At 35.8% G+C, this 27,690-nt stretch overlaps 1 protein-coding gene and 1 pseudogene across 7 annotated transcripts in view; one reads left to right on the forward strand and one right to left on the reverse strand.

Annotated features, from left to right (window-relative positions):
• Positions 1–27,690, reverse strand: part of CCSER1 (coiled-coil serine rich protein 1) — a 1,459,660-nt gene that overhangs the window by 1,102,057 nt on the left and 329,913 nt on the right. For all 7 annotated transcript variants that reach the window (XM_051819560.2, XM_002716991.5, XM_051819561.2 and 4 more), the window contains exon 5: positions 10,615–10,735. In XM_051819560.2, coding sequence (XP_051675520.2) covers positions 10,615–10,735 — 121 coding nt within the window. The remainder of the gene's footprint in view (positions 1–10,614; positions 10,736–27,690) is intronic.
• On the forward strand, positions 19,155–27,517 carry LOC108178033 (glutamate dehydrogenase 1, mitochondrial-like; annotated as a pseudogene).

Consider the following 27,690-nt stretch of genomic DNA (forward strand, 5'->3'; position numbering starts at 1 on the left):
ATAAAACTTAATCAAGTATTCAGTATTAAATTTAAATGGCCGCCATTTACCACACACAAAAAAATTAAACTGCTAGGTAATTAATGATGTGAAACATATGGAAACTACATTAAATTTAAATCGTAAAATGGCTGCTTTTGATATCAGCAAGCTGCTTTGTAACATATTTTTCTGACATTATCAACTTTCTATGAGGAAATCTCTATTTTTAAAAAACTTTCTACTTTGTTTCTTATTCAAATTAAAAGATAAAGTATGTGTGATCACTTCAATATAATGCAATAATCTTATTTTTTTTCTGGCTAAGAAATACATTTCTCTTGAAATACGTCAATTCCATGTGGCAAAATTATCCCATTTGACTGATCACCAAGTTCATGGGATTATTTCCTTAGTTATTTAAAATACAATATAAATAATACCCTTAAGGCAAACATAATAAACATAATCACTGCATCTTATTTGTTTAATATTGATTCTTGACATTTACACACTTAACATAGTCAACGACATTATTCAGTTAATCATTTTATGAAGGGATGGAACAAGAAACATAGAACTTCTAAAACATGATGAGCTACTGATAAAAAAAATTATATATGGAATCTGAGAAGCTTTAGTGATGAAGATACAAGAGCATACAGCCTGATAGAAACCTAATAGATTGGCTTTTAATCACAAAAAATTTTAAAAATAAAACATCATTATAAATTCACCAATACTTAATTCTAATTGCTTGTTTTATCAAATGTTTTGAAGATACATAACACTACAAAATATTTAGATAGCAACTTAGAATGTCAAACAAAGAAATGAAACCTTAGAAAAGATTTGCTGAAAGTGCTTCTTTTAAGGAGATAGGGGAGAAGCTAGCAGTTCATATGGGTGTTTCATGTCACTGCTAATTTGCCTGAAAAAGCAGCAGAAGACGGCTAAACTGCTTGGGCTCCTGCATCCACGCAGGAGACCCAGATGACGCTCCTGGCTCCTGGCTCCTGGCTCCTGGCTCCTGGCTCCTGGCTCCTGGCTTTGGCCTGGCACAGCCCCAGTTGTTGTGGCCATTTGTAGAGTGAACCAGCAGGGAGATTTCTGTTTCTTACTCTCTGTACGTAACTCTGACTTTCAAATAAATAAATGAAAAGGACAGAAGAACACAGAGATTAAATGACTTACCCATATTTGAAAAAGCTGGGGCCATGATCCTAGTTTTCTCTGTTTCATTTGAGTTCTTTCTATTGTATAGTATAGCTATGTATTTAAATTCTAAAATATCAAAAACTTGACATTTTAGAATTTTGCTATTTTCTTGACATTTCACATGAGTGATAATAATTTACTTCAATTTAATAAAGTGTAATGAACTACTTGATACTGAACATTTTTATGAAAGCTACATAAAAATGCACCATGTGGATATTTAAAGTGAACACAAATAGAAATATGGCACTACCTGGATTTATCAGAAACCCTAAGAGTATGAATTGAATTTTTTCAATATATTTAACCATCCATATAGAAATTAAAGATAAAAATAAATAGAAGACAATAAATAAATACAAAAATATAAAACATAATATAAATATAAAAGTAAATATAAGACACAGTACAGGAGAGTTATAATCAAAACAGCCTGGTATTGGCACAAAAACAGACATGTAGACCAATGGACAAAATAGAAACTGCAGAAATAAATCTGCACATGTGTAACCAACTTATCTTTAACAAAGGAACTAAGAGCAATCCTGCAGCAAGGGCAGTTGGTGCTGGGAAAACTGGATCTCCACATGCCTGCAGAATTATGAAACAAGATCCCTACCTTACACCTGACACAAAAATATACTCAAAATGGATCAAAGACCTAAATCTATGACTTGATACCATTAAATTACTACAGAACATTGGGGAAACTCTGCAACATGTTGGCAGAGGCAAATGGAAGACCCCAGAAGCAAAGGAAATCAAAGCCAAGATTGACAAATGGGATTACATGAAATTGAGAAGCTTCTGCACTGCAAAGGAAACATTCAGCAAAGTGAGAGGCAACTGATACAATGGGAGAAAATACTGCAAACCACACAACTGATAAAGGGTTACTATCCAGAATCTATAAAGAGCTCAAAAAAGTCAGCAACAACAAAACAAACAATCCAGTTAAGGAATGGGCAAAGGACCTGAGCAGGCATTTTTCAAGACAGGAAATTCAAATGGCCAACAGACACTTCAAAAAAGTTCTCAAGATCACTAGCCATCAGGGACATGCAAATCAAAACCATAAGGAGATTTCATCTTACCCCAGTTAGAATTGCTCTCACAGAAATCAATGAACAACAAATGCTGGTGAAGATATGGGGAAAAATGTACTCTAATCCACATTTCTAATGGAAATGTAAACTGGTGCAGTCACTGTGGAAGACAGTATGGAGATACCTTAGAACTCTGATAAAAGGTCTATGATCCAGGAATTCCACTCCTGGGGGAAATGAAATCAGCATATGAAAGAGTTATCTGTACCCTCATGTTCATTCCAGCTCAATCACAGTAGCTAATGTATGAAATCAACCCAGGTGTCCATCAACTGATGACTAGATTAAGAAATTATAATATATATACACTATGAAGTACTACTCAGCTGTAAAAAAAAGTTAAATGCTTTCTTTTACAACAAAATGGATGCAACTGCAAACTATTACACTTAGTGAAACAAGCCAGTCCCCAAAAGATAGATATCATATGCTTGTCCTGATCTGGGTTAACTAATAGAGTTTCTAAATTATAATGTATGGAATGAAATGGACATTTTGAAATTAGATGATTGTTTAGAGCCCTTGTCTCTACTGTTGAGGAACAGTGTATTTTTCCTTCACACTATTTGTTAGACTCTTTACTTAGTGTAGGGTGAAGCTTATGAGTATCAAGTATACTGAAAATATATCTTTGCTAAGAGTGGGAATAGGAGAAGGAGGAGGAAGAAGAGCTAGAATGCAGGCAGGAGGGAGGGTGGGATGGGACATATCACTATGTTCCTAAATCTGTATATATGAAATACATGAAACTCGTATACCTGAAATAAAATTTTCAAAAATGAGAAAAAAATGAAATAGAAAAAAATGAAAAGAGTGGGGTCAGAGTAGTCAGTAACAGAGTAAAATTTTAACTTGTATAGAGTACCTTCAACACATGGAATATATAAATAACAATGACCAACAAAAAACACTACCATTTAAAATCTCTTCTTATAATTTAGTTTTATTAGATTAAAAATTTAAAATTAAAATCACCTTATACCTACTTGTTAAAATTAACCAAATTTTGCCATATAAGAACCATTGTCTTAATCTAGACATAATTTTTTTTGGTGTTTTTTTTTTTTAACTTTTATTTAATGAGTATAAATTTCCAAAGTACGGCTGATGGATTACAATGGCTTCCCCCCATAACATCTCTCCCACCCGCATCCCTCCCCTTTCCCTCTCCCTCTCCCCTTCCATTCACATGAGGATTCATTTTCGATTCTCTTTATATGCAGAAGATCAGTTTATCATACATTAAGTAAAGATTTCAACAGTTAGCTCCCACACAAACATAAAGTGAAAAATAATAGATGATTTTTTAAATGATGATGAAATCAGATCAGACCTATTGTCATGTTTAATCCCAGCGAGAGTCAAGTTGGGAATTAATAATTTCTTCTTCTTTTTTTTTTTTTTTTTTTTTTTTTTACAGAAGATCAGTTTAGTATACATTAAGTAAAGCTTTCAACAGTTTGCACCCCCATAGAAACACAAAGCGAAATATACTGTTTGAGTACTCATTTTAAAAATGTATTACTGTTTATCATTTTGTTGAGAGGCAGACAAATAGAGAATGAAAGAACTACATGTACTGGTTCATTCCACAAATGCATGCGAGGGCTGGAAATGGACCAGGCAGAAGCCAAGAACCAGGAACTCAATCCAGATTTCCCACATGGGTGGCAATTACATGAGCCATCACTACTATTTCCCAAGGTCTGCATTAGCAGGAAGCTTGAGTCAGTAGCCAGAGCAGGGTGTCAGTCCATAGTACTTAAATATGCAATGCAGGTTTCTAAACTTTCATGTTAACTGCTGGGTTAAATATTTATTTCTAATATATCATTTATATCATTTTGAAAAATAATAGGTAGCCATAATAATAAGACACAGTTAACATGATTTGGAACAGATTCTTTAGATTGGAAAAAGATTTTAAAGATCATTTTGTCTTGTTTCCTCTATAACAATTGAATCTGCCTGCATTATATCCACAACATAGTCACATAGAATTTTTAAGCATAAGAAGCCTGCTATATTCATTGACGAAAAAAATCCACCCTGATACCATAATCCTTCTTTGTACAATTGTTTCTTGTACATCTTTGTTATGCTTGTTAGATCTACACAGAATCGTGCACATGCCATTTTATCTGCAGCCAAATTACAAGACAAATACTAAGTTGAATTCCATAAAAAGTAAAAGTTATAATAATATAATATATCTAAATTCATTTAATGTTACTATATTTTTGATGCACTGTGTTATATTGCTTAATAAAGCAAATGACATTTTAAATGGATGCATTGGTTTTGGAAAAAAACTGGTTATTTTCTCAATCTTTTACTACTTCTCCAAATTCATATGTGCCTCTTAATTCCTTGACAGAATGTGTAATTTCAGCCTTATTGACACAAGCTTAATAAAAGTCATTTTCCAAAGAAATGTATAAAAAGAGAAACTAACAAAAAACTTCTAAGACATAGCTAGTAAAATGAATGACACTAAGTAGGGCCAAAGCTTTTAAAAACAAAACAAAACAAAACAAAAAGAAACACTTTTCTAGCTCATTTGACAAGAAATATATGTAGAAATGAAGAGGTACTGATTGATTGTCATAATCAACAGTGAAGAATTTGGTACTTAAGTTCTATTTATTCTGTTGATTTGCTAATGCTAATCATCTTTAGCATTATTTGTTTATAATGACATTCATTTTTTAAGGTTTTAAAGCTTATGAATAGAATTAAACATAAAATGATTGCATAGTGTGGCAAATTCAAAATTTAGTAATTATGGTAACTGAAAAGAAGTACAATTTATTCCCCTTTTAAAGGCTCATCTTGAATTGGAATCCCCTGGCACATTTCTAACTCTACCATTTGGGGCAAGTCAGTTTGGGATTGAGCATGTTCCAAATTGTACATCTCTTCCCTCTCTTATTCCCCCTCTTATATTTAACAGGGATCACTTTTCAGTTAAGTTTCAACACTTAAGAATAATTGTGTATTAATTACAGAGTTCAACCAATAGTATTAAGTAGAACAAAGAAAAATACTAAAAGGGATAAAGTATTAAGTTGTTCCAATTCAATCCCATCAAGGTGGCATGTACCAATGCCATCTCACTAGTCCCAGTGATCAATTTCTGTTCACAATTGATTATAATGATAGGACTAAGAGTCAAAGGGATCACATAAACAATATTAGTATCTGCAAATACTATCTGATAGAACAAAAAAGGGAGAGAACGATCCAACATGGGAAGTGGGATACCCAGCAGACTCATAGATGTCCTGAACAGCATTCTGGCCTCAGAATCAGCCCTTAAGGCATTCGGATCCGGCTTATCCTATCTATGATTCCATTTTTATTTTTATCCTTTCTTTAAATAGAAGAGTTTTAAGGCACCAAATGCAAATGGGCAAATGGAGGAAAGCTTTTACTAATAAGAAGCCATAGGAATTTACATAAGGACCCAAGTGCAATTTACTTACATTACGTACATTTTCATCAAGAATCAATGACAATGACTCAGATAGAAATTTTACACAATCTGCATTTATATGTGTGTGTCCCATTTGCATATTTCAATTGATAATATTCAAAATAAATTAAGAGTATCAAGACTCCCTATTCATCTTTTACTAATGCAAAATACATTAAATATCACAATTTTATGTGTCATCATAATGAGATAATACCTTCATCCTATTGCAAATACTTGGGAAAACAATTTCTTAGTTTAATTATTATATCTAATTTCTTGAGATTCCCAAACATATATTGAATTTGTTCTTCTACATTTCACCATCTCTGATGCCAGTACCCCACTCCAGGCTAATGCTCTCACTTCAGCCACAGAATCAGCCTTCCATTTAGGGGTGTGCTGGTAAATAGCTAAGGGTAACTCCTTGGAAAAAGGGGGCAGCCCAAACTTGCATTTGCCAATCCCCCAAGTCAGAATTTGGAAGAATGGCTAACAATTTGTCTCTCCCGTGCCAGCTTCATGATATACTATTTCCAATACACCCAATTATTCTCTACAGCAAACAGAAGAAAGTTTTAAAAAGGAAATTCTTATCATGTCACATGAACCCTGCTTAAGAACACGTTTCTGGCTTCCTTTGTTTTTATACTTAGTTAAGCAATATTCTTCAGATCTTCACTCAAGAGTCACCTGCTTAGCAAAGCCAGCCCTGAGTTACTTGGCTATTTTAAAACCTTATGATAAACCGTTTTACAAAAAGACATACTTCTTTATTTTGGCCACTGCCACAGCTACAATTTTGCATTTCTTGTTGCAATGATTTGATTAATGTCTGCCTCCCTGTCCACACTCTTAAGTTTCACCAGGGGCAGCACGTGCTTTTCAAAATAAAGTACACAGCCATAAGCACAGTGCCAAGAACAAAGTGAGCACTAAAGAATTATCCATTTTGACAGATTACATTAATGAATAAGTGTCTGCCTGCAAGCATAAATAAATATGTTACTCAGCAATTTATAAAGGAAAGTTGGAAATTCGTTAATAATATGATTCCTTGATGTGTTTCTAATATAACTACAATTTGTATAACAACTTTATAGATGATATTAAAGAATATTCAACTTTCACAAATTTAGCATACATTATTCATTCAGAAAAATCTAAAGAAAAAAGAGCTGATGAAATTTTAAATCTCTGTGTTTCTAAGTACCGTATAAGAATAAATAAATAAAAAGGTATATTCAGTGATTCTTTAAAATAAATTTTTTGTACTAAAGGATGGTATCTGTGCCCTTTCAAAAGCAGCTTAATGAATATTCTTCATGTCAACAAAATGAAGCACTACAGGGAGGCCTTGAAATTCAGAGCGAATGCCAACATGTTTAGCAAATGCTTCATTTCTACACACTGATACAATAAAAATCTTATTAATTTTATATTTTCTTATATAAGAATATGATTAAAATATGGATGTGGACAAAAATGATAGAATCATATCTCTTTTGCTTCTATATTCCTAATTTTAAAACAGCCATAAAAATCCCTTTATTTAAGACACTGAGCCATGGTATCATACAGAATATTTGCATCTTAACTAATAAAGCACAAAATAAAATGAATCACGTAAATTCATCCTCTTCAGATTTTGAATTTTATGTATATTTCATGAAGTACTTACTTGTGCATAACTGACTTGAGAACTGTATGGTTTTGAATAGCATGCTGAGTGTGGCTGGATACTTGAGCATACTTTTATTACTATGACTTTGTAAATTCATAAAGCTTTCCATTCAAAGCTGTAACTGCAACATTGTATATTTAAGATAAAGTATTTGAAAATTAATACTTTTGATTACATAGATTTTTCTATTGTCTAACAAATTTATCATTTCCCAGGAGAAGCACCTGGCTCCTGGCTTCGGATCAGCGCGGTGCACCGGCCGCAGCGCACCAGCCGCGGCGGCCATTGGAGGGTGAACCAACGGCAAAGGAAGACCTTTTTCTCTGTCTCTCTCTCTCTCTCTCTCTCACTATCTACTCTGCCTGTCAAAAAATAAATAAATAAATAAAAATAAAAAAACAAATTTATCATTTCCATGTCTTTCTGGACTAACAGACTAGATTGAAAAGAGAAAAAAATCCACACCTCTGTTTAAAAAAAAAAAAAGAATTTAGATGAACTTTAAATATATCAGTAAGAGAGAAACTCTGGCTCTCTTCCACTGTAATGCACAAAAGCTTTCCTTTAAAGTTTCATTAGTTTCTTTCCATTACTTGCTATACTGAAAATATTATGCCACCTTCCCTAATGAGAATTTTTAATTCCAACTTTCATATATTAGAGAGTAAAAATAAATAAATGCATGATAATATTTACTTTAACCATCAATATTAAAATATTTATCAACAGAATACAAATAAAAATTTGTGGGGCAAAATTTCACCAGGGGCAGCATGTGCGTTTCAACATAAAATCCTCAGCCATAAGCATAGTGCTTATGTGGTACAGAAGGTTAAGACAGCACTTACGACATCGACACTGGCATCCCATATCTGAGCACTTGCTCAAGTCCCAGACGCTCCCTGCTAACGTGCCTGAGAAAGCAGCAAATTATGGCTCAAGTATTTTGACCCCTACCACTCACAAGGGAGAACAACAGAGAGTTCCTGCCTCTTGGCTTTGGCCTGTTTCAGCCCAGGTCTTTGCAGTTCTTTAGGGGGAGAACCAGCAGCTGGAAATTTCTATCTCTTTCTCTCTGTGTCTCTCCCTCTCTGTCACTCTACCTTTCTAATAAATAAATAAATCTTCTTTTTAAATTGGTTGTTTATTACAAATACTTCAGTCGTAAAAGGATTCTTTCCTTCTAAAATGATATAATTTTGTATTACCATAATGGTATAATTAAGGTCAATATTTTGGCTTTATTTCATAAGCTTATATTGACATATGAAGAGACTTCAAAAATTCTCAGAAAAAGGAATTAAGAGAAAAGATTATTTCAGTGCATTTTTTGAAGTCCATGCATATTTTTCCCACTGCAAATTACCCATGAATTTTCGGGAGAACACTTACATTAAAAAAAAAAAAAACTGACTCAACTTGACACCTCATATGTTTAACCCAAATCTGCATGTCACCCTGGACAAATATATGTTGCTTTTATATTGTCATTTACCTTTTAGCTTCTTGTTTTCTCAGTTAGATTAGTTAGATTAGTTCTCAGTTAGATTACAATATGAGCTCTCTGTTTCAAAGACTCAGTGGCAGAAAGCTCAGATAAAATGTCCACAATTCACACCTAATACATAGCAAAACTAAGATGTCTAACCAAGGTTTCTTGGACTAAAATAAATAACTACAAAATATATATGAATTAATGAAATCATCGGGGGAGAATATTTAAATGAGAGTGTGATTCCAAGAATACAGAGGAGTCTCAGACTGTTGAAAGGGCAATAGTAATAGGAAGGATAGCCAGTTAACAAGCACTGTCAGCTTTAATATATAAATCAGAATAAGAATATCTGCCTATGAGATAGTTGAAGCCTGCAAAAAAGACATATAAGTAACTATTCACCTAAGTTCTAAAGATCACTGAAAAATATTCAAAAGAATTTAAAAGCCTAATAAAAATAAAAAATAAACAAAGTAAAAATACATATAGGTAATGTATAAACTCACAAAAGTATTACAGAAAAACACATTTGATCTAATAAAATTCACTTGGCAAATACAAGAGATAACTTTCCTCCTATTAGACAAAAGTAGCTTTTAGAACCTAAAAATTGGACTCTATTAAGAGCAGCTACATTATTTTCACTTTTAGATTGCATTAAAATTGAATTCCAAGCATTACTTCCTGAATTGGTTAGTATCTTTCCTCTATAATGAGAACATTAATTCCATATAACTTCATGCAATCAAATAGACACATGTGTGTATGTATATATATATATATATATATATATACATACACACATATATATATCACTCCATTTGCATTCACATTATAGAATGTAACATTAAAGGATTTTAGAAAAAGCATCAAACATGATCACATTCCAGGAAACTCTGGCTTTTGGAGCTTATTATGCAGTAGAAAGACATGCAAAGGGAAAAATATATACTACAGCACAGCACAAAGGAGAAACCAGTAGCTCTTTCAAGGAATGTTCCACATGGTACACGTGGTGCTCAGCCAACAACCTCTAGCAGTACTTATACACAGGACCATGGGATCGCACGACATGTTAGTTTCCCTGAAAATTGATAGCAGGCTTTTCTTTTTCATTTATTTAATGTATAAATAAAAATAACCCTCATGTATTCAATGATTCAAGCTCATATATATTATATTTGTTTCTATTGATTTAATTTTCTTTGACTATTATAAGAATTTACTTAATACAAGTATAAGTATAAATTTATACAAGTATAAATTTAAATGAAAGCTTGAACTGAATAAATGGCAAAATAAACACTATAATTTTAAATCCTGTAAAGTTTAAATTTGTGATAATTTATTAAAAAGTTTAAAATACCTTGTATTCCCTATAAAAATACAAACAAACTTTAGGCTAAGAAATTTACATTGAAAAATGATTCTACTTGAGACCATTGAAGCCAACAACTATGAAATAAGTAATCCAAGAATAGTGCATCCGAAATCACAGCTTTAAAGAAGTAGTTATGTGCCTACTTACCTGTTTCCCTAAGAGAAGCCAACAAATGAAAACTAAATGACATATGGTTCAAACAAAGTTAGAAAACACAGATATTCACTGAGAAAATACAGGATGGATTGATTTCAACAAAAAAGTAAGTGAACTTACGGTTTGCAAGGCTCTGGAAGTTTTGAATCTTCTCTCTTCCTTATTTCTAATGTTGGCTCCTTAGGAGTGAGAACTACAGCGGCACACGAGACTACAGAATGGTATGAATCCTCCCGGCAAACTGTTTTTTCAAAAAATTAATTGTAAATGTCAAAATTATTTATCAACTATTCTCACTTATCCTTATTTATTTTCCTATTTGTGGTCAAATGATGTAGATAATTAAAACATTAATTATCATTAAATTATCTTTTATTATCCTTTTCTACACAAAATCTTCCCACAACAAGAGGTTTGACCTTGGGAAATTTTTCTTTTTTAAGCCCACAGTGAAAAAGATGTTGTCAACAATTTATATTCCCAAAAAAGTGTTCAGTCATGCATGTATTGCTACATGAATCTTCACAACATGAGCACACTTGTTTAATCAGTCTCGAGAATAAGCTTAGCATTCCCAGCATCCTGAAAACACTGTGGTAGCCCTTCCTCATGGCAGCCTCAAAGTTCTACCTTTATTACCACATATATTACATAATATCCATTTATTTTTGACCTTTATACAAATGGGGTCATGTTCTATTGCAATATAGTCTTTTATGGGTTATTTATTTAATTCAATATACACTTGTAAGACCCACAGCAGTAGACTCTTCATTCTTATCCATATATAGTTGTAGTTGGTTCCTTCTGTACAGCTTTCCATTGGATGACTATACCACAATTATATATTTTATTGCTAATGGAATGTTTTTCCCCCCAGGGTGGGGGTATTTCAAATGTCTGTAAATATTCTTGTGCTTTTCTGATAGGTGTGCAAATCAATTTATATTGGAAAAAAACATAAAATCAATCTATATGGTTATTCCAGGGTTATCTTCCTATATTTTATGTTCAGCTTCAGTAAATACTAGTAAACCATTTTCTGATCTAATTGCACTAATTTTCTTTATTAAACGAGAAAGTTATTCCACGTTCATGCTAAAATTTCATTTAGAGTTTTTCTTATTGAAATTTTAATATTGTATTAATCTTATATTGTAGCATAACAAATTCACAAAAATTTAGTAGTCCAAAACACCAACTGATTATCTCACAGTTCTCTAGGTAGGAATTCAAGGTAGGCTCAGTTGATTTCTCTGATTAGGGTTAACCAGGCAAAGCTTATCTAGAGCTGTGGTAAGAATGTACCTCCAAGGTCATTCAGATGACCAGCAGAATATGCCTCCTTATGGTACTAAGACTCCTGTGCCTTGCTAGATGTTGCTAGGGACCTCCGTGAGCTCCTAGTGGCTACTCATAGGTCAGCGACTAATGATCCACACATCTCAGCAACTGAAAACATCCCTCACGTAGAATCCTAACATGCATCAAATCTCTGGTTTCTTCTTCTGTTATCAGCCAGAAAACAAAACAAAACAAAACAAACAACTTTTCCTTTTAAAAGGCTTATGTGATTAAAGTGATGAAGGACTTAATCTGCAAATTCCCTTTTGCCAACTGATGTAACATACACCCAGTATTATGTCCTATTATCTTCCAATAGAAAAAATGAGACAAGGGCTAGACTTATGTGTCATCATAGAATTCTGCTTACCACAGCTATTCTTTTAAGGGTATAGCAGTACTGTCTTGTAGCATTACTTTATATATTCCTGATAAATAATAAAATTGAATATGTATATTCATATATATGGAATTGAAGAAATATATATATTCAAAACCCATTTATCTTCTCATAATTAGAATCTGAGATTTAAAATAGGTGGACACTAAAAGCAGAGCTGAATTTAAAACAATTTTCTGGAACTCAAGAGATAAAAATTGGTGTCCAATATGTCTCAAAGTAGAGAGACCATGATTTCCTCATTGTCTCTCCGCTGCCTTTCAGAAAACTGTTTCATTTTAAATTTAATTTTCTCTATTCTTGGCATGAGATTTGTGTCTACAATAAACAATTTACTGTAGTTTGGGAAGAAAACTCTATTATATTTTACATTTCAATTGTTACCTTAAATTCTATAAGTGAAGAAATAAAATAAGAACATTGTGGACTTACTTCTCTGGAATAACATTCATTTATTCATCATTTACTGAGCTACTGGTATGTTCCAGGAAACATACTTTATTGTAGCCCTCTACAATGGGCATGAAAAATGTCTGAAATGAAACTTTGATTTCTTCTTCAAGATACTTCTTATGTATGAGAGTACTTCAAAAACTTCACAAAAATTGAATTAATGAGTTCATTTTGGTGCAAAAAACTTGAAATCTGTGCATAGTTTTTTTTTCAGAATATGCATATTCCATGGACTTTTTTGATGTGCCCTCATAGAGAGCAATAAACCAAGTTAACCGAAAGCACTTCTTTGAAGGAAAATGAAGCTAAGTTATTCCAAAACAAGAAAAACTGAACTCAACAGGGAATAATATTGTTTACAAGAAGAAAATTGAAGATTAGGGAGCAGTTGATTATATAAGGTACTTTGACTATTACTACTGAATTTGGATGATCTGTAGACCGGGAAGAAACTCCCGGCTCCTGGCCTCAGATCGGCCCAGCTCCAGCCATTTTGGTCATTTGGAGAGAGAACTAGCAGATGGAGGACATTTCTATCTCTCCCTCTCTCTGTAACTACATATCAAATAAAAATTCTTAAAATAAACAAACAAAAAAACACACTACCAAAAATATTAATGAACAAGTAAGCGAATGCAAGAACCAGAACTTTCACTTGTTCAACATGAAAGAGACAATTGTCTAAAGATGGGTAACTGGGAGTGCCACATAAATGACTGAGCTCTGATACTTACTGTTTTACTATCTTTAAGTGACATTTATCATAAGACACATCATTAGTGGAATAAATACTAGTAAGGCAAGTAAGTAATGGAGAAATTATAAACTTAAAAAACAGAAATGGAGTAATAAAATACAGAAAGTTTTCAATAAAAAAAATTTGCGTAGGCTTTCTTTCACTCTAAGACCAAAAGCATAAAAGAAGAAAAAGAAACCTTAGTAGTATGCCATTGAGAAAAGACAGCATTTGTAAAGGTTGAAAGAATAATGGGTGTTTATGTGATCACCATATTTTGACACAAGTTAATTTTCAAAATCGATACTGAAAAACTGAAAATGTAAATCAGAACCTTATACTAAAATGGCCATGTTGAGTACTACTCTGCACAGCAACTTGGTTGGCATGTAAGTAATTGTATATCATTTTTATTTCATCAACCCATAAATGTATAAATTAATTTGGTTAATGATATAAACAATACAAACTAAAGGACAAAACATTGTATTTGTCATGAAAGTAAAACAAGATATTACAGACTAAGCGAAAAGTTCCTTTAAATAAGACCAACAAAGTCAGGGGATTTAAACATGCGGCTTTTAAAAGAGGGATCGTGGGCCGGCACCATGGCTCACTAGGCTAATTCTCTGCCTGTGGTGCCAGCATCCAGGGTTCTAGTCCCTGTCGAGGCACCGGATCCTGTCCCAGTTGCTCCTCTTTCAGTCCAGCTCTCTGCTGTGACCCGGGAAGGCTGTGGAGGATGGCCCAAGTGCTTGGGCCCTGCACCCGCATGGGAGACCTGGAGAAAGCACCTGGCTCCTGGCTTTGGATTGGCGCAGCACCGGCTGTAGCAGCCACTTGGGGGATGAACCAACAGAAGGAAGACCTTTCTCTCTCTCTTTCTCTCTCTCTCACTGTTTATAACTCTCTCTCTGTCTCTCTATCTCACTGTCTAACTCTGCCTGGCCAAAAAAAAAAAAAAAAAAAAAAAAAAAAAAGAGGGATCATGACAGATGGATAAACCAATGGGACAGAATAGAAAACACCCAAAATCAATTCAAGCATCTACAACAAACTTATCTTTGACAAAGGAGCTAAAACCTATCCCTGGAGCAAGGACAGTCTCTTCAAAAAATGGTGCTGTGAAAATAGGATTGGCACATGCAGAAATATAAAGCAAGACCCATACCTTACACTTTAAAGAAAAAAACACTCAAAATGGATTAAAGACCTAAAAAATATGAAACAATATCATCAAATTATTAGAGAACATTGGGGAAAACCGGCAAACATTGGCACAGGCAATCAAAGCCACAATTAACAAATGGGATTACATCAAATTGAGAAGCTTTTGTACTGCAAAAGAAACACTCAGGAAAGTGAAGAGGCAACCAAAAAAATGGGAGAAATTATTTGCAAACTATACAACTGATAAAGGATTAATAACCAGAATGTATAGAGATCAAGAAACTCTACAACAACAAAACAATCCAGTAAAGAAATGGACAAAGGACTTAAACAGACATTTTTCAAAAGAGGAAATCCAAATGGCCAACAGACACGTGAAAAAAATGTTCAGGATCAATAGACGTCAGAGAAATGCAAATAAAACCTACAATGAGGTTTCACCTCACACCAGTTAGAGTGGCTTTCATACAGAAATCAACAAACATCAAATGCTGGAGAGGATGTGGGGGAAAAGGCACCCTAATCCACTGTTAGTGGGAATGTAAACTGGTAAAGCCACTGTGGCAATATGGCAATACCACAGAAATCTGCATATAGAGCTACCATATGACCTAGCCATTGCACACCTGAGAATTTACCCAAGGGAATGGAAATCAGCATATGAAAGAGCTATCTGTATTTCCATGTTTATTGCAGCTCACTTCACAATAGCTAAGACATGGAATCAAAACAAATGTCCATCAACTAAAGACTGGGTAAAGAAATTATGAAATATGTACACCATAGAATACTACACAGTGGTAAAAAAAAATATGAAATCCGGTCATTTGTAACAAAATGGATGAATTTGGAAAACATAAGCCCATCCCAAAGGGACAAATATATGTTCTCCCTGAGCTGCGCAAACTAATAGAGCACCTAAAAGGAAATCTGTAAGGTGAAATTGACAGGTTGTGAAGCAATGACTTGAACAGCCTTTGTCTTGAGTGTTGAGGAAGTTTTTTTTTTTAATCATACTATTTATTGAATTCTTTACTTAACACAGAGTTAATCATATGTGTATAAAGTTAACTGAAAATAGATCTTAGTAAAAAATAAGAGTGGGAATAAGAAAGGGAGGAAGAAGAGGGGCAGGAGTATGGTTGGGAGGGCCAGCATGGTGGGAAGAATCACCATGTTCCTAAAGTTGTAATTAGGAAGTATACAAAGTTTGTAACTGTAAAGCTGTATAATTCTGAATACATTCCTAGAGATTTATTTCTAATGGTACAGCTTAAAAACTTGCTATGGTATCTCAAATCTCCTTACTCTGGGTGGTAAAAACAGAAATTTTTTTTGACAGGCAGAGTGGACAGTGAGAGAGAGAGACAGAGAGAAAGAACTTCCTTTTCCGTTGGTTCACCCCCCAATGGCTGCTGCGGCCAGCGCACTGCGGCCGGCGTACCTCGCTAATCCAAAGCCAGGAGCCAGGAGCTTCTCTTGGTCTCTCAAGCGGGTGCAGGGCCCAAGGACTTGGGCCATCCTCCACTGCACTTCCAGGCCACAGCAGAGAGCTGGACAGGAAGAGGAGCGACCGGGACAGAATCCAGTGTCCCAACCGGGACTAGAACTTGGTGTGCCGGTGCTGCAGGCAGAGGATTAGCCTATTGAGCCACGGCACCGGCCAAAAATGGCATTTTAGGTATTAAAGTGATCATATGGATAGGCTTAAGTATTAAAGTGATCATACAGATGTGTTTAAGTGTCTGGTAATAAAAACAGATAGAACTGAAAAGGAGTGAATGCTCCAACATGGGAAGCAGTCCATACAGCCGACTCATAGAATGACAATCACTTTAAGTAGCACTCTGACCTCAGAATCAGCCCTTCAGGCATTCTGGTCTGGCTGATAAATCCATGAAAGCATGTCAGGCATGGAAAGCCAAAACACTGTGGCAAAAAGTGTCCCTCAAATAGTGCCACCCTCTGCGGGTGAGATCTCAATAGAAACAAGTCGTTATCAAAGAAGGAGGTACTTTTCTCTGAAGGGAGGAGAGAACTTCCACTTTGCTTATGGCTTTGTCTAAATACTGACAGAATTTGTGGATTCAAAAGACTTCGGTAGCCTAGGCAGCTCATGTCAAGAGCCTCGGATGATCACTGATGTCATACATAAGAGTGTTAATTGTAAAATTAACAACAGGAGTCACTGTGCACTAACTTCCCACGCAGGACTTCTATCTTCAAAGTGGTATTATGAGAGTTAACAGTAAAACTTGTTCTCAAAAGTTTACTTTGGTTTAGTATAATAAGTGGAGGATATTCTTATGTCTAATAGGTATTAGTTATATCTAAGTGTCCAACTCCATTGCTTATTTTCTTAGGTGCGTCCTTAATTAATGATAAAACTGTTCTCAAGGGAAAAAAACAACTTGAATACTTTCTTGATTCAAACTTGGTATGATTAGAAACTAAATCTGATTGTGTTTAAAGAATTTCAGATCCTTCATAGTTTGACAAAGGTAGTAAGTTTCTGGGAAGGTGTAAATCCAGCCTTTGTGTTTTAGTAAATGGTTTACATAAAAATAAGAATATTATATATTAAATAAAAAAGAGAGAATATGAGTTCTTGTTGCCCTGGTAGGGATGGCATCATCCAGACAACCAACCACATAATGCCCATGAACTTATTTGGTTCAAGGGCTGGCACTGTGGCACAGCATGTTAAGCTACTGCCTACATCCAGTTTGAGTCCTAGCTGTTGTACTTCCAATCCAGCTCCTGGATAATGTGCCTGTAAAAGCAGCAGAAGATGGTCCAAGTGTTTGTGCCCATCCTAACCTTGTGGGAGATCTGGATGAAGTCTGGCTCTGCCAAGGCAATGGTAGGCAGGACTCAAAATTCAATAGCAGGCAGATGTTTAAATTAATTTTACATGGCCTGCAAATGATGTTATAAATATCCAAATGCCCAATGGCATAAAAAAGGTTCCCCACCTCTGCAAGCATTTTACAAAAGAATATGGATGTCAGTGGGAACCAAAAAAACATCTTTTAAAATAGTATTTATGCAATCATCCTGTACTACATCTTACAAACAATATCTTACAAATTTAAGATAAAACCATTCCAATATCCCTGGCACAAACAGCTAAATTATTGCTGGACTCTGTGAAAGGGCATTGCACTATGAAGTTAATGGAAATAAAGTGAGAACTACAACTTTTAAGTAACGCAAGTTTCATTCTTTCTACCACTTTCATAGGACAATAAGTAAGTACATTTTTAGAAAAATGCCATTTTTACAGGATAATTCAACCTGCATAGGAGTGTCCTCAGGATGGGAACCCAATCTCTGGTTTCCTGTGTTGCAATGTGATGTCTCCTTACACATGAACTCCTATCAATACATGATATGCAAAGGAAAGCCCTCAGCAGAGGTGAATAAATGCAAACCCCATGCTTTTGAATTTCCACAGCTAAGAGCTAAATAAATCCCTTTTCTTTAAAGTTAGCCTGCCTCACGTGTTTTTGTTATGGTAAGCAACAACAACAAGAATAAATCTAATACACATTGAAACAGGCTTACGTAGCTACTCTAAAAGTGTTAAATGGATGATACTCATTTCTCAGATTTCCTTAAAATTAAAGTATTTACATACTACCATGGACTTTTAAATTTATTACTATTTCCTTTGAAAGGTAGAATGACAGAGACAGAGATCCTCTCTTCACTGGTTCACTCTCTAAATGCCCACAACATTTGAGGCTGGGCCAGATTGCAGCTATGAGTCAGAAACTCCTGGAGTCTCCCATGTGGGTGGCAGAAACCCAAGTATTTGAGCCATATGCTTCTGTGTCGTGAGGTGCACATGAGGAGGAAGCTAGAATTGGGAGGAGAGCCAGGAATCTAACCCAGACTCTCCAGCATGAGATGTGGGTGTCCCAAGTGGCATCTTAAACACTTAAATAGCGAGTGCAGGCCTTTTAATTTTTAATCTAAGTGACTGGATCACAGTGGCAAGTTTAAGCACAGTCAAAATTATAGAAACCCTAAGTGGAGAAAAGGATGATTTCCATACTTGCCAAATTACATGAAACTCAAGTTATTCAGTAATTATACTGAACTCTCATGCAAAGGGAAAACAGTGCCTTTATGAAAAATCAGAGAGTGAAACAGAATCCCAAATGTAATTACTCTATTATTTAATTATATTTATAAAGCTGATTCTAATAATGTATGAAAAATCCCATTCACTTTCAAATTTAAAAAATGTAAATTTATGGATGAGCGATTATTACATAATGTGACTCAGAGAACGTGAACCAGTGTCAAGGCATCACACGTTACTGTAGGCTTGCAGCATTCATGGCTTGAAAAAAAATCAATACATTTTTTCCACTATAACTTCCAACCATAAATGCAAATAACAATTTATATGCTAAATTTGCTCATCTGTAAAGAGATTTTTTGTTGTAAATGTATTACAAAATGTGCAAAAAATTCTAGCCTCTGTTACTAGGGAATGCCACAGCAAGGCTGAGTGAAAAATTAAAGTCCTCATTGCTTTCTGGACAGATGGGGCCTTTTGCCGAGATTGGGGTCACTGATGAGAGCATTCTGAGAAGGTCACATGTAGAACACCCAGAAGTGAACCTAGAGGAAGTCAGTTCTCAGCAACCTGCAGTTAATAAGAAAAGAATGACTCAGGCCTGAGTAACTGGCATTTTTTTTTTTTTTTTTTTTTTTTTTTTGACAGGCAGAGTGGACAGTGAGAGAGAGAGACAGAGAGAAAGGTCTTCCTTTTGCCGTTGGTTCACCCTCCAATGGCCGCCGCTGCAGCCGGCGCACCGCGCTGATCCTGGCAGGAGCCAGGAGCCAGGTGCTTTTTCCTGGTCTCCCATGGGGTGCAGGGCCCAAGCACCTGGGCCATCCTCCACTGCACTCCCTGGCCATAGCAGAGAGCTGGCCTGGAAGAGGGGCGACCGGGACAGAATCCGGCGCCCCAACCGGGACTAGAACCCGGTGTGCCGGCGCCGCAAGGTGGAGTAACTGGCATTTAATTATGAGAGTATACAGACAGGAGTTTTAAAATGAGAAAAAAAATCTGACAGTCACAAGAATTAGTTATCCTCAGATTTGTTTCTAAGCATTAGTCTCATTTATTTATGGATAGTAATAAGTATGTGAACACTTAAAATGATAGCCCTTTAAAGAACCACTAAGTTAAAAATATGCAAATCTTAAGGTAGATTAGGAATAGTTTCTAGTCTGACTTAGTCATGTAATCCCTTAATATGTAACAAGTAATCTAAGATGGGAAATTACATGAAAAATATTCTATATTTCTTTCCAACTCATAAACTGAGAAGCAAAACCTAAACAGTGAAACTTTAAATTACTCTTATTCAGTTTATTATTTCAAAACTACTTTACTAAATTCTTCAATGTCTTTCTTTGCTTTGAGTTTACAAAATCAACTTTAAAGTATTAAGCAAGCGATGTTTTAATAAATTTAACAAAATATTAAAATTTATTAAGAGAAGCATTTTTCTTTATGAAAAACTGAGACATTCATATTCCTGAAGGTACCTGGAGTACAGTTAACTTGTACATGGTCTGTATTTGACACTTTTTAATATTATTTGATATATTTCAGATTACTCACCCAAATCATCACAATAGTTTACTACCACTGAGGAACTTGTACCCTTCAAAGAAAAGAATTTGCTTTTGACTTCATTGAGTGTGATTTTTTCCATTTTTCTTTCCAACTGTCCAAGATCCATGAATTTACCACATAACAACACAGCAATAAAGCTTAACCCAGTGGAAAAGTAACTTACTTTTCAACAAAATACCTGAATTACATTAAATGATACACACAGTTCTTTGTTTTAACGATGCATTATCCCTTAGAAAAATCTCCTGGCATCAGCACTCTTTTATTTCCACTGTCTACTGTTCAAGGTCACACCACTTGGGAGTAGTAAAACAAGAATTCCATCATTTCACCTCTACTTCCTTGAACACATGCTTCATGATTCTCATTTAAATACTTTGAATGTTCTGAAGTCATACGGTGAGTATAAAGGTTCATATTTTTCAATTATGCTGCTTTTCCATGGTATTCTCATATTTGACATCTTTATCCTAAGAAAACTGTGTAACTATTAAGCAGTTTGCCTCAGAACATAATACAGCTTTGACTCATTTGACTAATACTCTGGGTTGCAAGTTCTTTCCTGCAAAATGACTTATGACAATTATTTTCCTACTGCTCTACTGGGGAATAAGCAGTAAGTATCTTATTATGGAAAAGGAAGTAATACAATTTAGGAAAATATATTATTTCAAATTTATTTCCAAATTATTGCTGTTTTTTCTTGACCAGCCCTGCTCTAGGTACATGAGATATATCAATGAAGAAAAATGATCAAAACACATGCTAATGTAGACCTTCTATTGAATTCTCAAATCAAATTCACCTCTTTGCAGTTGTATATACATCATTAAAAATAGTATTTTCTTGGATTATTCTGATTATTTAATGAATTAATGCATTAAGGTACTTAGTATAATGTTAAGGAAATGACCAGGTCTTATAAAAAAGTAACAAATATTATTATAACTGGTTGTGATGCTTTTTTGATACACATATCAGGCTAGGCTCAAGGCTCCAGTTATTGGAACATTTATTCAGGTGTTGCTTTGAAGGAATATTCTACATTTGAATAGAGCAATAACTGATTGACTTTAAGGATGGAAAATCATTCTAGACCATCTGGATGGCCTAAGACCGTCAGTTGAAAAGACTAAGAAGAAGAGTTGAGGTTTCCCATTGAGTATAAAAATCATATCCATATCAAAAGTTCCAGACTGCCCTACCTGATGCCTACCTGTTCTTCAGATTTTGGATTTATTTAGTCAGTACTCAAAATCACATAAGGTGATTTCTTCTTTGAAAATCAAAGGAAGCAAAAACAACTTTTTCCTACTGGTTCAATTTCTCTGGTTGATAAATATGCCAGTCAGCAATAACATTTTGAGATTAAATACTAGTTTTGGTGAACCTCTAAATATTTTCAATTGAATTAACATCATTAATTCAATGTTTATGTAAAGGATCTTAATGAAATAATATGAATCTAGAACCAACAAAGGAATGGGAAACAAGAAAATAAGATACAAATCATTGTATCATGACTACAAACAGTAAATACTGAGCAAAAGCATGCACACATATTCACTCTTTTACAGCATTCTTTACGTTATAGCAGTTCCAGGCTCTGTTATAGGTACTGGACTGACAGATAAAAGACAAAATATTTGCTCATCAATTATTTAAATTAAATAGACTACTATACAGGGAGGGCAATCATAGAAGCCAGTCAGTTAAAATAAGGATCAGGAACAGAACAGTAGGACTGCAACAGTCTTTTTCAATCCTGTTACTTAACATAGTGGCCATGAACAACAGAGACACTCAATAATGCTTGTTAAATAAACAAGAGATTGAACAGAAATAAAGTGAGGAATTAGTGAAAAGGTGTTAGCAAAGCATAGGAAATAATATACTGAAGATTGTGAGATATGAGAAAACACAAAATATTCCATTCAGTATGGCTAGCAGCTAGGAAAGACACAAGAAGTAGAGGAAGACTCAGCTGGAGATACAGGTTACTGCCAAAACATTAGGGAACCTCAAAGCAACTCTAAATCATTAGCATTTGATCCACAGGCTAATTAGGATTGCTATCAATAATTAAACAAAGAAGCAACATGATCAGCTATTTTCCACAAATAGCCTGGGTAACACACGCAAACCACGGGAACAAGATCAACTGAGATCATGGACAACACTACAGAAATAAGAAATAATAATGAGAATTGGTGAGTGCTTTCTTTTTTTCTTTTTATTTATTTTGAGATTTATTTATTTATTTGAAAGTCAGGGTTAGAGAGAGAGGGAGAGAGAGAGAGAGAGAGAGAGAGACTCTCAATCTGCTGGTTCACTCCCCAGATGGTCACAGTGGTCAGCACTGGGCCAGGATGAAGCCAGAAGCCAAGATCTTCCAGATCCCCAGGAGAATGCAGGGGCCCAAGCACTTGTACCATCTTCGGCTGCTTTTCCCAGGCCATTAGCAGGGAGCTGGATTGGAAGGGGAGCAGCTAAGACACGAACCCGTGCCCATATGGGATGCTGCCATGGCAGGTGGCAGTTTTACTTGCTGTGATACAATGCTGGCCCTGTAGTAACCGTTTTCTATGCATAGAAATGATAGCACAGTGAAAATGAGGGAAAATGTGGAGTAAAGAGTATTCAGAAGGGAGGATGTTCCTATTTCAAACACAAAGTCATAGTCTGTATTTGTTTCCTTCATTGAAATAAAATACAATTTTTAATATATTACAAAGACACATTAGAGTGAAAGTAGATATTGATGAGAGAAAAGAACTGGTAAAAAAAAGGTTGCCAAAGACCTTTAAATTAATTAGGAGGCAGTTTAAATCATAATGTTATAATTTAAAAGTATTTTATGCAGCCAGGTTGTGTAGAGGTAATATTATCTTGAGAATTGTTTTAAAAGATGTGGAGGAATTACCTCAAATTGGTAATATCCTGAAGAAAACACAGATTGTAGGAAAAAATAATATATGAAAATAAACATGCAGGAAACTCAAACTAAGCTATAACATAAAAGGCAACATTGAATTCAGTCTTTTATCACATTACCCAAATTCTGTTAATTTTGTTACTGGGAAGAAATAGTACCCTTTTCATCTTTTTTTTTTATTTATTTATTTATTTTTTTATTTTTATTTATTTATTTTTTTTATTTTATTTTTGACAGGCAGAGTGGACAGAGAGAGAGACAGAGAGAGAAAGGTCTTCCTTTGCCGTTGGTTCACCCTCCAATGGCCGCCGCTGCAGCCGGCGCACCGCGCTGATCCGATGGCAGGAGCCAGGAGCCAGGTGCTTTTCCTGGTCTCCCATGGGGTGCAGGGCCCAAGCACCTGGGCCATCCTCCACTGCACTCCCTGGCCATAGCAGAGAGCTGGCCTGGAAGAGGGGCAACCGGGACAGAATCCGGCGCCCCGACCGGGACTAGAACCCGGTGTGCCGGCGCCGCAAGGTGGAGGATTAGCCTATTGAGCCGCGGCGCCGGCCCCTTTTCATCTTTGACACATGCTTCCACAGTTATCAAAGTTGATCATAAAATTTTGTTACTTGAAATTAAACATTTTTGACCCATACAATCTCAAATTTTTTCTTGCCTCAGCTTTTGAGTAGTTATTTTTCACAAATCTCTATAATCAACTGAAACACCAATGACAAAGAAAAACAGACAAGAGTGTGAATTTGGTTATAAGGCCACCTATTCTTTTACTGTAATTCAAATACTTTAATATGCTTATGGCAAGCATAAATGTATCCTTATCACTTCAAATGCAAGTTGAAATAGTCAATGGCTTTCTTGATTGTTAAATCAGAAACAAGTATTTAAAAAGTTTTTCCTAAGTATACAGTAAGAAATTTACAGATAAAGTATTTTATTTTAAAAAAAGAATGTAATTATTTGACAGGTATAATGGGATGAATTATGTCAGCTTAAAAAGTCAAGGGTGGGGGCCGGCGCCGCGGCTCACTAGGCTAATCCTCCACCTTGCGGCGCCGGCACACCGGGTTCTAGTCCCGGTTGGGGCGCCGGATTCTGTCCCGGTTGCCCCCCTTCCAGGCCAGCCCTCTGCTGTGGCCAGGGAGTGCAGTGGAGGATGGCCCAAGTCCTTGGGCCCTGCACCCCATGGGAGACCAGGATAAGTACCTGGCTCCTGCCATCGGATCAGCACGATGCGCCGGCCGCAGCGCGCTGGCGGCGGCGGCCATTGGAGGGTGAACCAACGGCAAAAGGAAGACCTTTCTTTCTGTCTCTCTCTCTCTCTCACTGTCCACTCTGCCTGTCAAAAAATAAAAAAAAAGTCAAGGGTGGGTTCAAGCTCAAGCTCTCCTCCCAGTTCCAGCTTTTTGCTAACAGACAGCTTGATGGGAAGCAGGAAATAATCCCAGTAAGTGGGTCCCTGTCAGCAGCATGGGAGAGTCAGGTCTCTGCCTTTGATCTAGCCTAGGCTCCACTGTTGTGGGCATTTGGAGAATGAATAAATAAAATAGACAACTACTAAAATCTAATATGTTTAAGTTTCAATACTCCAGATTGTCAATATATTTGACAATAAGGTTTTTAAAGAGTTTTTTTTTAATTTTATTTGTTATACAAGTTTCATGTATTTCATATATACAGATTAGGAACATAGTGGTTCTTTCCACCCTACCCTCCCTCCCACCCATGCTCCAACCTTTCTTCCTCTTCCCTCTCCCATTCGCACTCCTAATTTTTACAAATATCTACTTTCAGTTTACTTAATGATTGTATACTTAACCCTAAACTAAGTAAGCATTCAACAAATAGTGTGAAGGAAAAAAGAAAGAAAGAAAGAAAGAAAGAAAGAAAGAAAGAAAGAAAGAAAGAAAGAAAGAAAGGAAGGAAGGAAGGAAGGAAGGAAGGAAGGAAGGAAGGAAGGAAGGAAGGAAGGAAGGAAGGAAGGAAGGAAGGAAGGAAGGAAGGAAGGAAGGAAGGAAGGAAGGAAGGAAACACTGTGCCTCAACAGAAAATGCAAGGGCTATAAACAACCATCAAATCTCAAAATGTCCATTTCACTCCTATACATTACATTTTAGGTACTCTATTAGTTACCACAGATCAGGGGAAACATATCTGTCTTTTGGGGACTGGCTTATTTCACTAAGTATAATTGTTTTCAGTTGCATCCATTAAATTAAAATGATGCCATTAGTGAGGGCATTTTTTTTCCCGTGATTAAGGCCCTATTAGGATGCCCACATTCCTGGATATGAGTCCCAGCTCCACTCCCAATTCTACCTTCCTGCTAAAGCATACCCTGGGGAGCAGCAGGAGATTGCTCAAATACTTCTGTCCCTGCCAACCATACAGGAAACCTAGACTGAGTTACAGATTCCTGGCTTTGACCTGGCCCAGACCTGCCTGTTGTAGGCATTTGGGGGAACGAGCCAGTAGATATAGAATTTCTCTTTCTGCCTCTCAAATAAATAAAAAGTTTTATAAAATAAAATTAAAAAACAAAATGAGGTCTTTAGGGTAGGTCCCAATACAACATACTGGTGTTGTAAGAAGAAATGCAGACAGGGATACAGATGGAAGACCATCTGAAGATAAATAGAAAAGTCATCTACAAACCAAGATAGGCCTCTGGAAAAACCAACCCCCAGCACTTTGAACTTGAACTTTTAGCTCCAGACTCAGAGGAAATAAGACTTCTGTTATATAACCCATCCAGCTTGTGGTACTTGATTAATGTAATAACAGCTCCAGAAAATTAACACAATGGCCATTATAGGAAATGAATTATATAATTACTTTTGCTAATATTTTAACCAAGAGTGTATGATTAAGGCAAGGCATGGCAAGCATATAAGGGGCAGAAAATCAGAATCAGTTTATTCCCTTGAGCTTATGTTTCAGAGAATGTTTCAGGAAAGCTTATCTTAAAAAATTATACTCAGAGAAGGGCACACCACTGCAAAAAAGTAGCTGTTAAAAATTGTAAGAAACCTGGCTTTAGCATTGTGGTGCATCAGGGAAAGCCACCACTTGTGACACCGGAATCCCACACGGGGGCAGGTTCATGGCTTGAATTCTCCACTTCTGAACCAGCTCCCTGCTAATGTCCTAGGAAAGACAGCAGAAGATGCTCCAAGTGTTTGGACCCCTGCCATCCATATGGTTCCTGGCTCCTGACTCCTGGCTCCTGGCTTTGGCCTGCCCTAGCCCAGCCTTGGCTATTGTGACCATTTCGGGAGTAAACCAGTGTATTGAAGGATCTCTCAATCTCTCTCTCTCTCTCTCTCTCTCTCTCTCTCTCTAACTCTGCCTTTCAAATAAGTAAATCTTAAAAAAAAAGTTTTCCAAACTCCCAACAAATGACTGAATCTATACTGCTCCTACTAATGTCTACTCCCATTCCAAATATTTCTGAAAGATGCCCATTCAGTTCATGCTTCAATATAAAAATGACTGAAAACTTTGACATTATGCTTGCCTTCTCCCAAACATGATCTAACCTTCAGTATAGCTAAAAATTGATTATGTGTGTATGTACATACATATATGTATATATGCTGTATAAAATTATATATCTCATGTAATATAGGATACAAGAGGATACAAAAATTTGGTAGAAAAAATGGAATCCCAGAGGTATTGACCCAAAGGAACTGGAAGACTTCAAATTGCAACATGGATCAATTCTGGGCTTCCCCAAGGCAAAGGTCTATGAAGGAAGTATCTTGGAGGCTGACAATGACATACTGATCTCTGCTGTTAGCAATAACAGTTGACTAAATCCAACACATTCAGGGTCAAAGCCAATATCATTGCTGAAGGTGCCAATGGACCAACAGTGCCCAAAGATGACAAGATATTCCTGGAGAGGAACATTACAGTTGTTCCAGATCACTACTTAAATGCTGGAGGAGTGACACTGTCTCACTGTGTGGATGAAGAATCTAAATCATGTCAACTATCTTGTTTGACCCTCAAATATGAGATGGATTCCAATTACCACTTCCTCATGTCTGTTCATGAGAGTTTAGAGAGAAAATTGAGGAAGCATGGTGGATCGATTCCTATCATTCCCACAGCAGAGCTCCAGGGCAGGATATTGGGTGCATTTGAGAACGACATTGTGCATGCTCTCTGAGCCTACACAATGGAGCATTATGCCAGGCAAATTATGGGCACAGTCATGAAGTATAACTTGGAGATTGGCCCACAGATGCCTATGTCAATGCCATCAAGAAAGGCTTCAAAGTGTACAATGAAGCCAGTGTGATCTTCACATAGAAGGATCGTGGCTGACATCTCCATTACCCTCTTCACCTGTAACTTCTGTTGACCTATAACAAGTTAACACATAACCATGGAAATCCTAATCTCCAATGACTCACGAGGTAATAGACATCATTCTCAACAAGTCAATCCAAATCATCCCCTTAAGAAGAAAGAAATTAAGGTTA

The sequence above is a fragment of the Oryctolagus cuniculus genome, chromosome 8 (assembly GCF_964237555.1).
Source record: "Oryctolagus cuniculus chromosome 8, mOryCun1.1, whole genome shotgun sequence".
Taxonomy (NCBI): domain Eukaryota; kingdom Metazoa; phylum Chordata; class Mammalia; order Lagomorpha; family Leporidae; genus Oryctolagus; species Oryctolagus cuniculus.